The sequence below is a fragment of the Nematolebias whitei genome, chromosome 7 (genome assembly GCF_014905685.2).
Source record: "Nematolebias whitei isolate Nwh7 chromosome 7, NemWhi1, whole genome shotgun sequence".
In the NCBI taxonomy this organism is placed as follows: domain Eukaryota; kingdom Metazoa; phylum Chordata; class Actinopteri; order Cyprinodontiformes; family Rivulidae; genus Nematolebias; species Nematolebias whitei.
In genome coordinates this window covers 43,975,454-43,988,581 of record NC_056504.1, presented here as the reverse complement: position 1 = coordinate 43,988,581, position 13,128 = coordinate 43,975,454, and the positions used below count along the sequence as shown (strand labels likewise).

Below are 13,128 nucleotides of genomic sequence, written 5' to 3'. Positions count from 1 at the left end.
ATGCATGCTTGGATGGAAGGATGGTTGGATGGATAGATGGAAGGATGGATGGATGATGGAAGGAAGGATGGATGGACAGATAGATGGATGGAAGAACGGATGGATGGACAGGTAGATGGATGCATGGGTGGAAGAATGGATGGAAGGAAGGATGGATGGAATAATGGATGAATGGAATGATGGATGGATGGATGGATGGATGGAGGGGTGGCTAATGGATCTTCAAGTTCTCTGGAGTGGCACTCTAGTGGATCTAGCTGCCTTTTTATAGTGGGAACCTTTTCCATTTCATTTCACTGATTTCTTTCAAAGGACAGTTCAGGTTCATAGACACTCCTGCACAGTCTCCTTACAAAGCACCAGAATTAGCTCCATATCTAAATGTCATCTGTTGTTTAGATGCACGTAAAATAATTGAAATACTAGATTTAGAAAACATTGTTAGAGAAAAACTCTTTATCTGTGAGCTGGAGAACTTTGAGATCAACTGAGATCAAGAATAAAAGCAGATAAACAGCACTGATTTTCACAATAATATATTGACTGAGTGTAATAAAGTATTTAAAAGCTAATTTCAGTTTTATTGGGTCCATGAATTATGGTTATCCATCCATCCATCCATGCATCCATCCATCATCTTTACCTGCTTCTTCCTTGTTGGGTTGCGGGGGCCACTGGTGCTCATATCCAGCTCTCACTGTGCGAGACGTCTCAAGTCCATCACAGGGAGAGACAAACGAGACAAACAACCCAACAAAGTTGAGTCAGGTCCTCTGGACGCTTTCTTTTTGTTGAAACGTTTCGTCCTTCATCCAAAAGACTTCGTCAGTCCAAGGAGCTGCAACAAACTCAGTCTTATAAATAGCACCTTATCCTGAATGTGAACTGAACCGTCTCCATCCTTCTTTTTTTAAGCTCAACTATTCCTGAAACATCAAATATTTTCACCAAGCCCAATATTTTAAGCATCCAGCTGCATTTGTTTGCAGCTCCGTGAACAAAGTAAATGAAAAGGAACTAGAAGCTGGCTCTCCTGTTTGTTTCCGGCGCGTCTGTGGCTGCACAGATGGAGATATAAACAGAAGGCTATAGATGCAGATTAGCCACGTCAAATATGAAACCAGCGTGTGCACAAATAAACAGATGTCAAGGACAGAGGGTCATATTTTATGGAGCTGTGGGATTAGAAGTGTTTAGTCATATCTAGTGGGTCAGCAGATTATTCTGCTGCTATGACTGTTTGTTTTTTTTTAATGCGGAAGAGATGACCTAATAAATAAATAAGTATTTATTATGTCTTTGTATGAGATCTACACTTCAAATCAACTGTGGTAGGATCAGACTGTAAAGACCCCCTAAGCTGCTTTGAACTCCTTTAGACCTGCACGGCTCACTTTAGGTTCAATAGAGACCGTGTTATTATCCTTGCCCTTATGTTAAAGCTATCTGACCCAATACCCCTCACCCCCATCCTGAATTAGACACCCCCCGCTCTATCTGCTGCCACACAGACATCCTGTATGACCCGAGAAACGCTGCTAATCTGTGTTTTTCTCCCTCCGCTGTCTGCCTCACACCCACTGTCTCACAGAAAGAAAAAACAACCACCCACAGCTCCCATCTCATAACTCCTGTCCGGTTTGTGATTACACACAGGAACGACTCGGCTTTCTTTAAAAGGCGGAGAGAAAAATGAGGAGGGGAACTTCTCCGGCTTTCTTAAAGCTTTACAGGAGTTGGAAGAAGGACAACAATCCAACGAGAAGCGGCGTCCACTTGGGTCAGGACGGTGCTTCATCTTTTTTGCCCTCCCCGGAAGTTAATACATTCGCCACGAATAGATCTTTACATACTTTACCTCTGAGCTCCCTTGTCTCTTCCATTGGTCTGGATGAGTTCCCTTAAGGAGCGTGTACCTTGGTCTCTGTCCAGGCCTGTCGGTTATAAAGCAGCACATCATGAGACTTTAACTGTGACGTCTGAGCATGCACTTACTGTCTACAACACTTGAGCCCTCCTTCATGTTGGACGCTGATGACTGTTTACGCCAGAGCTTTATTATTGTCTCTGAGTGTCTTCCACCTACACTGGACACTGTCCCCAACGTGTCTGCAGTTTATAAGATCTGCATCCAACAGCAGAAACACCATATTTTATAATAATATTCCTATAAAAACAGCAGCAATGCATCCACAACCTGTAATGTAGATTTCTAGTTATGACAATATAAATAATAGTAATATGTATTGTCATCATTATGTTCCCATACAATGGCGAAACTGGCTCTCCGCATTTAATCCATGCAAGATGAATAAAGTCCAATTGGACAAGTGTCAAGGAATTAAATGTTTCAACAGTTTATCAGATGAGCATTAAACCCAATTGTTTATGTGGCTGAAAAAAAAAAGAAGAAACTAGTGCAGAATGGCTTTTTTAAAAATTTAAGTTAAAATTAAAGGATGTTACAAGACAAACCCACAATATTCAATACATTACAAGTTAAAATCAAATCTTAAAATATTAGAAGCACAGTAATTGTAAGATTAATTCAATTCAGTTTATTTAGCGCAAAGTCACAACAGAAGTCATCGCAGGGCACTGAACAGAAACATTCATCTCTATAAAGAAGTAAGTTAATAGCATTAATTATCAGAGGAGCAGACTGCTTTGAGTTTAACTTCATCACAGAACTCTCATCTTGAGCAAACGTGAAGGCGACAGTGGGGAGGAAAAACTCCCTCGTGAGGAAGAAACAGATACACAATGGCAGGTCAAGAATCACATGTTAAGATAGAAAAAAATATCAAATGAAACCTATTTACTTTGATGCATTAGTAACTATTCATTTGAAGAAATTAGGTCAATTTGTCGTCCAGTAGTCTAAGCCTATAGCAGCGTAACAAGCCAACCCTAACTATAGGATTTATCAAAAAGGAAAGTCTTAAGCCCAGTCTTAAACTGGACAATGTGTCAGCCTCATGGATGGAAACTGGAAGTTGGTTCCACAGGAAGAGCCTGATAACTGAAAGATCTTCCTCCCATTCTGCCTTTGGAAACTCTAGGAACCACAAGTAAACCTGCAGTCTGAGAGTGAAGTGCTCTGTTAGGAAAATATGGAACAATAAGTTCACTAATATAAGATGGAGCTAGGTTGTTGAGGGCTTTGTAGGTTAGAAAGATTTTTAATTCAATTCTGGATTTGACAGGGAGCCAGTGGAGAGAAGCTAAAACTGGAGAGATATGATCTCTCCCGCTAACTCCAGTTAAGAATCTGGCAGCAGCGTTTTGGATCAACTGAAGACGTTTAAAAGAAGTTTTTGGACACCCAGATAAAAAACCATTGCAATAGTCCAGTTTAGACGTGACAAATGCATGAACCAGTTTCTCTGCATCATTTTTTGACAAGATGTTTCTAATTTTAGAGATATTTCACAGGTGGAAAATAAGTGGTTCTGCTAATGTTTTTAATGTGGGGGTTAAAAGACATGTCCTGATTGAAAATAACACCAAGGTTAAAATTACTTTATTTGTCGGTAGTGATTTATGACACAAAATGTAAAAGCTAAAAGATTTGCCTTGAAGTCCTATTATTGAAGTTTTGACGTATCGTTTCCCTGTTTCAATGCAGAGTTTTGAACATAAAAGTAAATATATGGAGTAAAAGTTAGTTCAAGGCCTGGTCTGTCATAAAGAAACGTGATAGAGAAAACATGGTGATTCCTGTAAATGAGCCTGAACCAAAAAAAAAAAGATAAAAAATATATATATACTGGCAAGTCCAGGGGTTGGAATTTTAAATTTAAGGAACTTCTTTATCTGACAGTTTGTGTACTTTCCAGAAAGCAGAAAAGGGAAACACCCTGAAAGTTTCAGCAAACCGTGGAGCTCTGTCAGAGTTCATATTTGTATTCAGCTTCCATAAGTCCAAAAGACTGCGCAATAAAACTGCTCTAATCCCTGACTTAATCCAAGCAAACTTCATCTGTCGTTCTCTTTCTCCCATCTGTTTCTTTCCATCTGCACTTGTGTCAAAACACCATCACGTTCAGGTGACATTCAAGTGATGCAGTTCATCCTCACACACTCGTTGTACCCCTGCGTCTCAAGACTGCACACACCAGCACACATACGCACATTCCTCAGTCCAGTCATGGGAGTTTCACATCGAACAGTTGAACCGGAGCCACTGGAAGCAGGCTGTGGTGTCTGCTCTGGAAATCTGATTTTAATCCTGAACAAGAAGGTGTCTTTTAACAAACGCAACACGTTATGTTCAGGTAACATAGTTTTATACGGCCAGTTTCAAACAGTCTAAACAGAGAGAGAGAGAAAGGAGGAGTTCCAAGTGATTCAGCAACAGCCGAGTGTGAGAACGCTGAAGACGAGTCAAAACTAAAACCTGTGGGAATACGTTTGTTATCAGGCTCCGCGGCTCCCCCTCATAAAGTCTGCAAAAAAATTAATTTTTCAAACTAAGACAAAGATCAACAATTCCTTGCCCAAAGTGAAGCTCCGTTTAATCTAACATGAAATGTCCATTTCAGTAACTTGTTCCCACATGAAAAGGCTGAAAAGCCTGTTCCACCGAGAGACACCTTATCACTGTGGGAACGTTCACGATGACTTGCTGGTCGTGCGTTCTCATTTAGGTGTGAACCTTGAAAATGTTTCTACACTTCAGAAATGCCGCTGTTTTACCCACAGCGTTCATGAAATAGTAACTGTCTTACCTGCCGTGCATAGCTCCTTTGAACCAATAAGGGTTTTTCCATGACGGATGTTGAGCTTCAGAAATCAGAGGAGTCCAGTGTCAGGTTTGCTCCTATTTTTATCCAAATTGATTTTTTTTTTTTCCATCTGAACAAAATTAACAGAATGGTTCAAGTTTACAAACATTTATTTACCAACACTTTGAAGAATGTGGACATTCAACGGCTATAAATGAGAATTTAAACTAAACTAGAGAAACTGCATTTCCTGCGAAAATGCAGCGTGAATGCTTACTGCTGAAGAACTTGCTGAAAAACAGCTGAATTTAGCTAGAAAAACAAGCTGAAATGTAGCTGAAATGGAAGAACAAGCCTAAGTTAGAAGAAGAAAACAGAAAGAACACACATTTGCCGAATTAAGTTTAAATAAGAAGAAATGAGCACAACAGTTAGGAAATTAGCTAAAACAAAAAAGCTGAAATTAGCAAAAATAGCTGAAAAGTAGCTGAAAAGGCAAAAAGAAGCTTAAACTACCAGAAGGAAGCAGGAAGAACTGAAATGAGCTAAAAAAAATGTGGGATTAGCCGAAAAGGCTAAAATTAGTATAAAATTGCTAAATAATAGCTTATATAGCAGAAAATGCTGAAACTTGCATAAATAAGCTGAAAAGTAGCTGAAAAAGCAAATAGTAGCTTATGCTGCAGAAGAAAGCAGAAATAAATTAAATTAGCTTAAAAAAGAAGCTAAAATTAGCATAAAAACAGCTAAATTGTAGCTGAAATAGCAGAAAAAGCTGAAACTTGCATAAATAAGCTGAACGGAGCACAACAAGCTGAAATTAGCAGAAAATTAGAAGAAGCACAAAAAACGTTGCACTTAGCAGAATGAATCTAAAAAGATCCCAAAACAGCTGAAAGTAGCTGAAAGTAGCTGGAATAACCAGTTAAAATTTGCACAATGAAGCTGAAAGAAGCAGAAGCAGAACAAAATGTGAAAGGAGCAGTAAAAGGTTGTAAACAGATGTAAAGATTTGAAGGATGTAAAATGAGCTCAATTAATTTTCTCTGAGACAAAAATTGGCAGAAAAGACTAAATATTTCAAAAAAGCTAAAGTTGCACCAAAACCAGAATTCACAGCAGGACTGGCCTGAAAGAGCTGAACGTTTTGATTTATGATTTGTTGAAACATCACAAAAATTGTGGAACAAGAAAGATGCTGAAAAATGTACAGAAGAAAATGGCTCACAAAAGTGTGAATAAACATTCACACAATAAAAAAAACTAACTCCAGCTCGCTGTAGCAGCTGCTGCTGCTTCCTGTTTGACTAACTATGCACAGGCATGGCTAATAGCTGATTATTTTACAAATGGCAGATATTAGCAGATTAATTGGTCTCTCTCTACTTCAAAACAAAGCTCAGTTTAAGGACACGACGGTTAATCCTGACGGTACTGATGAGCTAACAGCTAGTCAGAGCTCGTCTGTTTGTGCCTAGAATTCAACGCAAAGCAAACGGTGATGTAAAGACATCAATCCACTTTGGTTCAGGCAGAATTAAATTCTACTTCTCCAACGTGAGATCATTCAAAGAGCTATCTACAACAGGTAGGACATTGTTTGTTTATAATCTTACCCCTTGGTAGGATTTGAACTACTGCTTTAAGACTCTCAGGGAGATGAGTGTAACTGGCCAAAGATGGAGGCAGTATAAAAACAGAAATGGATGGAAAGAAAAGGACAGGAAAGGAGTTTCTCTTTTCTCTTCCCATGTTCGCTTCCTTTCTTTCTGTCTCTGCTGTGACCCATTAGCGGTCATGAGTCGATCATCCCTCATCTGAGCTCTCCCCTTCCCTCGACACATCCCTCCCTGTTGTTGAAGCCATTTAGCCTTTCTTTCCGACTCTGTCTCCACCAACCAGTCTGTCTGACACAAACAGTGAGCGTGTAGCTGTCTTCTGCTTTAAAGGCCTCCTGTTATCAAAGTATTTGCTTCTCGTGTCCTGTCTCTCCCTGTGTCATTACTCCTCTTTCACACAGTTTCAGTAAATAAACCGATCTCCAATATCTTTCCTTTATAAACAATTTGGTTAATCTCTTACTGAAAACTTACACACGTTGAATTATTTTAGTTTTTTTTTTAGCAGACCCTGGCCCTCTGAGCAAAAAGACAAACATCAGCTCATTTAACAGTCATTTTAATTTCCAGAAACATCTTTTTGATTTCTGTTGAGCCGACTTGTTTGAGGATTATCCGACTCAGAATTCCCTCTGAAGATGATCGATGTTTGCCAATGCAGTTAAAAACTCTTTCTCTCTCTCGCTTTCTTTTGAGTTTAACACGAATTGTCTCAACAAGAAGAAGGAGAAGTGAGATCTGAGGCTGTGCCTCTCACTGGGAAAGTCTGTGACCACAATAAAGCCTGAGAGGCATAAACTGGCAGAGTTGCTTATGTGGAACTAGCTGGAAAGTTTTAAAAAAAAAAGAAAACAAGTTTATTTTAGGAAGTTTTGGGGGAAGTTACTTTTTTTCTAGCTAAAAAGTAGATTAAAGCTCAAAGTTTCATGGCGGCTACTTGTTCAAGCTTAGATTTTTTTGGTGGAGAGAGTTGATGCATCATTATAATGCATTATTATAGCTGTGTATGCCTGCTATATTGTACATCCGTTATCCATCCATCCATCCATTATCAACCGTCTAATGTACTTGTACTAAAAGAAAGATGTAAACTTAAGTAGCAGCTCAGTTGCAAAATTGTTTCCTGTAGCTCTACTAATACATTAATGGACATTTGTTGACGTCCTCACATCATCTATGCACAGGAATCTTTCAAATCACTTCATTCAAACCAGTCATGTCAATGTGAGTCTGACTTCAGCCACTAGATGGAGCCATTTCTCTGTGTAAGAAATCTTAACTAACGTTTGTAGTTCCAACCTTTACAGGTGACACAGGACAGGTGATTAATAACCAAACTCTGGTCTCTTTGTGTTTTGTGCTCGTCAGACTGCAGCTACTCCTGTCACCTCGAGTGTGCGACTCACATCCAGCTCGACTGCAACCAGAGAGACAGAAAGCCACAAGAAAGCCCACATCCCAGAAGCCACTGCTCCTCCACACCTCCTCGGCACAAGGTGAGTGCCTCGAAGACAGAAGGCGTTCAGAAAATGAAATATTTAAGAAAGAAGTGTTAAATGCAAATATGTGTGGAGCTCTGGAGGATTGTGAGTTTATTTACTGCCATTCGCTGCGGCTTGCATCCTGGTTTTTGTCCTGTTCAGCCTCTCACTTGATTTCTTTAGTCAAGGCTTTCCCCTCACTTCCTCATGTCTTCTCAAATGGAGAGAAACCAGTTGGGTTAATCACTATTTTCGCCAGGGACCTCAGTCTTGGAAAAGCTGTGCTGGCTCAACAGATTCTCTCCGTTTTCTGGAATCGATGTTCATGTGGATTAGCAACTCATCAAACTGAATATAGAAGGAATACTGAAAATTAACTGGAACATTTTACTTGTCTGTTTTGACAAGTACAGGTCACAGTGTGTGAGTAGTAGAGATGCAGTCGTGTGCAATTCATCTTCAGCGTCATATCTTTCATTCTGCTTTTAGCCACAGGGACTTCACCGCCCACACAACGTCCACATGCACAAGAGGGAGCTGGATCACTGCACAAGCGTGCAGAAAGTGTTTGCTGCAGCTTTTTGCTTCAGGTCAAATTAGACTAAATTATCCTCCTGGTAACGTGCCATTAGTAGCACTGCAATTGTAAAGAGCAAATATATTCACACATTCATGCTGCTCTGTACCTTGTTGAAGGTAAAAAAAAAAAAACGAGTGAAGGATGGAGCTCTTAAACACATGTAGGGATATCACAAACATAAGAAACTTATGGTGTTGATCAGTAAAAAAATGTTATTCAACAATGGGTGCAGCTATTATGGTGGAATATCATTACCCTGATTTAAGCCACACAAGTGTGAAGAAGATAAGACAATGATCAACACTGAATACTGAAGGAAATTCAATGTATTTTACTCTTTAATGTATTCTGAACAGAAGTAAAACCAGTTGTGTACAAAGCACATTACAGAGAAATACAAATAAGAGACGTCAATAATGATAATCAAACATTTTGTGTTCTTGTCAGCCACAGTTAGTCTTTTAAATACAGTTGGCTAATTCCTAAAATTGAGGTCACCTTGACATAAACAATAGGCGTTACTTTGTTACAATGTGACGAATGCGGCTATACCCAGATATAAGGACCAACGAGAACAGAGTCCAAGACTCAGAATCGATTTGCAGTGTTTGTTTACAAGGTGAAATATATGTAGTTAGCCAGGGGAGGGACCGGTTGAGGTCAGGCGTGGGGAGAGTCGAGCCAAATGGTTTCAGGTGAAAGAGGTGAGGTGAACGGCAAGTGGTAGGAAGGTGGAGGCAGCTGATGGGGCACAGGGGAGCTGAGGAAACGCAGGAAAACAGGACATCAAAGGTAACTCGCTAGAGGCACGGAGAAAAATACAAATCATTAATATTTAGCTTTGACCACAGGTTGGATCAAGACTACCGTTGGCAGGTAATGCTCCAGCGCTGGCTGAGTGTCTTCTGAGGCCTCTTATACTCCTCGTGCTCATCAAGTCGCAGGTTCGCAGCTGTGGCTAATTAGAGTCTGAGTGTGGGAGCAGCAGCTGGCAGAGAAGAACTCCACATGAAAATGATCCATTTTAACCCCAAATGATGAAAAACATGGAAATAGTCATTTCAGATAAGATAAGATAGAACTTTATTGATCCCGCAGGAAACTGTTGTGCCAGAGTTTCAGTACACAGGAACAGACACAAGGAATCGCACGAGATTTAAAAAAGAGAGTATAAAAATACCAACAATTAAGGTCTAAAACAGGTGCAGACAGAAACATTAAAGTGTTTATTGTAGTGCAGAATTTTAATGCCCTGTGTGTAGAAAGTGGGAGGAGTTAAAAGTTGATAGCCACTGGGAAGGACTTCCTGTGGCGTTCCGTGGAGCACCTCAGTGATCTCAGTCTACGGCTGACGGCCCTGCGGTAATTGTCCAGCGTGGCATGCAGGGGGGGTGTAACGTGTTCCCCACTCACCCAGCGCACACACTTTTTGCCCCGCTCCCCTCAGGCAGGAGGTTGAGGAGCATTAAGTGCAGAAACTCTAGACTGAGGAACAGCTTCTACCCTGAACCTGTTAGACTCATGAATCCCTAACTACAGTAGAATAATCACTGTGGAAAAAATCACATCATGCTGCTGATTTATTTATTTCATATTTATTCCACTATGTGTTTTTCACTTGTCGCTTGTGAACAGGTTGAGTTAAGATTTGTGAAAATTTACAAATTTGCACTGTTCTAGTGTTGTCATTGTGTTAGCGAAAGTAAATGTCATGAATAAATTTGACATTAAACATAATCCATTTGAAGTGTTACATCATTTTCAGCCCCCTTGTTGGCATCTGTATATCATATCAATATCAGTTATCGGCAGAATAAGTTTAACACATATCGGATACTGGCCAAAAAATTCAATATCGTGCATCCCTAAGTTCATCGTTTTTCTTAGTTCGTATCTTAGATCTTGTGACTGTTTTTCTTTTACATTTTGTAATTCGTGGGATGTAACTGGGACCCTGTTTACACACACATGTACCACATGTGGTGCGTATGACAAACAAAGAAACTCTGACTTTGTGTTGTTCTGGATCTGCAGCATCCTCTGCTCAGACACCTCTGCCAGATATTTATATATAGTTGTTCATTTTTAGACAAGTGGAACGTTTAGTGATAACTGTAACCTAATCACACGCTGATAATACGGAGCTGCAGGTCAGGCTTAGACTGGTTTTGACCCAGTTTGTTTTGCAGGTTTCTGAACTCTGTGATGAAGGTGTGTATCTGTGCAGACTGCGGTTTGGTTTGTAGTTTGTGCTACAGTAGCACTGCAGACTAGAGAACAGACGACGGGTTATTATTTCCTGCAGTCCTCGTCTCCCTCTGCTCTGTTTTATAGCTGCAGCTGTGTGTGGTGGTTTTCTCTCTCTCTCTTTTCTTACTTATTGTGGGTCTCAGCAAAAATTGATCCCCTTACAGCCCAACGTGCACAGAAGCTGCTGCAGTTTATCTCACATTCAATGCACTGAGCAGGTTTTCTTAACCGATAGGAATGTGTGCTCGCTATGCATGCATGTGTACCGATGTGTGTTCGTAGTGTCCCACCCCCTGCATGCTGTCTTCCACCATAGCGATTACGTGGATAGAAGTTCTGGATCCCTCTCGTGCCGAAATGAACCTGACAGGCGTCTCATGTGTCGCCTTTTCACAGCGTTTCTAAAACTTCCTTTTCTGGCTTGGTGCAGATTTTAAAATCGTTTTAATCAAAGCAGCGAGTGCTGGCAGATGTGTGCAATCAATATTATGGATGAAAGGGGCTTTAGCTGTTTTTTGACAAGGGAGGTCGCTGCCAGAGTTAAAGGGCAGCTCCTGCGATCGATGTAGGGTTAAAGGTCACTATAGTCTCGCTTTTCTAGATCAATATTTTCCTAATCTTACTTTAAGCCACATAAACCCACTTCTTTAAAGTAACATTGGTAGATAAATTAATATTTTTCTACCTGACTGGTTTTAGTTTTACAGTTACCCTGATTTTAAAATGTTTTGACACCAACGCCTCATTTTTGATGGCTGCACTGGTTTCCAGTCAGACTACAAGTAACAGAGCGGCCATGTTTCCCTGCCCCGCTGCCGCTTCCTGTCTCTGAGAGTCGTGAGGCTCCATATCTCCTGCTCATCAACGTTTCTCTTTCTGTTTACTCACGCCTCTCCCTCGCTGCCGCTTTCGTCGTCTGCGAGAGGAAGTGGCTGTGCTCTGCAGGGTGCAGTTGCAGAGAGGGAGGAGGGGGAGGGTGCTCTCAGCCCAGTAACACACTCGACCACAGATGGTTGAAGGAGGTTGTGAGAGACCGAGGGAGTAAAACGATCGCAGAGACAGGCAAGGAGGAGAGACGGGTGAGAAAGAGAAGAGCTCGTGTGGGAGGAATCAGTTCGCCGAAGCGATGGATAGAGGAGGAAAGGATCTTGTAGCTAAAATATCCTCTGCTGCTGCTTGCTCTTGACTTCAGGCACTGATGGATGCATAACTAATCTCCTTCTGCCATCAGGGCTTGAACTGAGCTGTCATTTGTTGCTTCGCAGAGACCGGACCAAAGAAGGATGTGGTTTTGCATGCACGCCTTCATTTGTTTGCAGGTTTGGCAGGTGCACTCAGGTGAGCAGGGTTCACTGTAAACTGACTCCATGACACCACCGGCCACCTATACGTGCAACAAGGACTCCCAAACTTTGTGCACGTGTGTTCACGTCAGCTGTTAACAGGTGCTGCAGGGCCTGTTTGTGACACCAGCGTCAGAGTGTTCTCGAACGCACGCTCGTCAGGAGGAAGTGACACGTCTGAGCTCGCTCTCGTATTTCCTGGTTCCCTCTCCGGTGACACTCAAAAGTGCCAAACCCAAGTCGAGTTCACCTGTTTGACCTTAACAGGTGGGACTCGAGCTCTCTGGATGGGATCGGAGGAGGAGCACTTTCTTCTGGATGAGTGGAGGAAAGATTGAAGCGTGTGGACTCTGATTGTGGCTGAGCGTCGCTTCGTTTCGAGGCAACCCAACATTTCTCGAGCTGCCGTGGTGCTGACGTCGCCCTTATAGACCTCTCCATGACTGTCAGTACAGTGATGACCCCCTCCATGACCAGCAGTAACAGCATGAGCAGCGGGTACTGCAGCCTGGACGATGAGAGCGAGGACTTCACTTTCTTCACCGCCAAGACCTCGTTCTTCCGCAAACCCAAGCATGCAGCGAAGGTAAAGATCACCGTCACAGTAATGGAGGAGGTTCTGTTCTGTGACAGAATCAATGAACAAGACGGTTGATGTTTCAGTAAGACTGGGACAAAACTGATGTTTGTTTGAACTAAAAAATTTAGCCAGAAAGCAGAAGTCAAGCAAGGAAGTGGTGTTGTTTAAGCAAGCCTTTAGGTGTGTGCGTGTGTGTTACCGTCATACATCTGCATTGTGTAAACGCTGATCCGCCAGCTTTACTTATCAACCATATTGCTCCGGGCAGCTCGTTTATCAAGCGAACGACCCGTATAGATCGAGCAGGGCCTGAGCGCACGCACGGCTGGACTCAGGCCCTGCGCGGTTTCATCCCTAAACACGACCTGGCTGCAGAGATAACGAGTGTTTGCAGAGATGCTAATGATCCTAACGCCATAATGGCTTCCTCTTTACAACGAGTGGGAGAGGTTTCTGTAGAAACAGAGCTCATACTTTGGGCACTGAAGCAAATGTGGCGTGCATGAGTGCGCTTGTGTGTGCAGGTTACTTTGTAGTTGCCATAGCAA

At 41.7% G+C, this 13,128-nt stretch overlaps 2 protein-coding genes across 3 annotated transcripts in view; both read left to right on the top strand.

The window, feature by feature from the left end:
* Window positions 1–13,128, top strand: part of LOC119411943 (serine/threonine-protein phosphatase 6 regulatory ankyrin repeat subunit C-like) — a 1,101,338-nt gene that overhangs the window by 494,314 nt on the left and 593,896 nt on the right. The gene's annotated exons all lie outside the window — the stretch shown is intronic.
* Window positions 1–13,128, top strand: part of rassf5 (Ras association domain family member 5) — a 37,173-nt gene that overhangs the window by 10,304 nt on the left and 13,741 nt on the right. For both annotated transcript variants that reach the window (XM_037678924.1, XM_037678925.1), the window contains exon 2: window positions 7,715–7,842. In XM_037678924.1, the coding sequence (XP_037534852.1) occupies window positions 7,715–7,842 (128 nt within the window). The remainder of the gene's footprint in view (window positions 1–7,714; window positions 7,843–13,128) is intronic.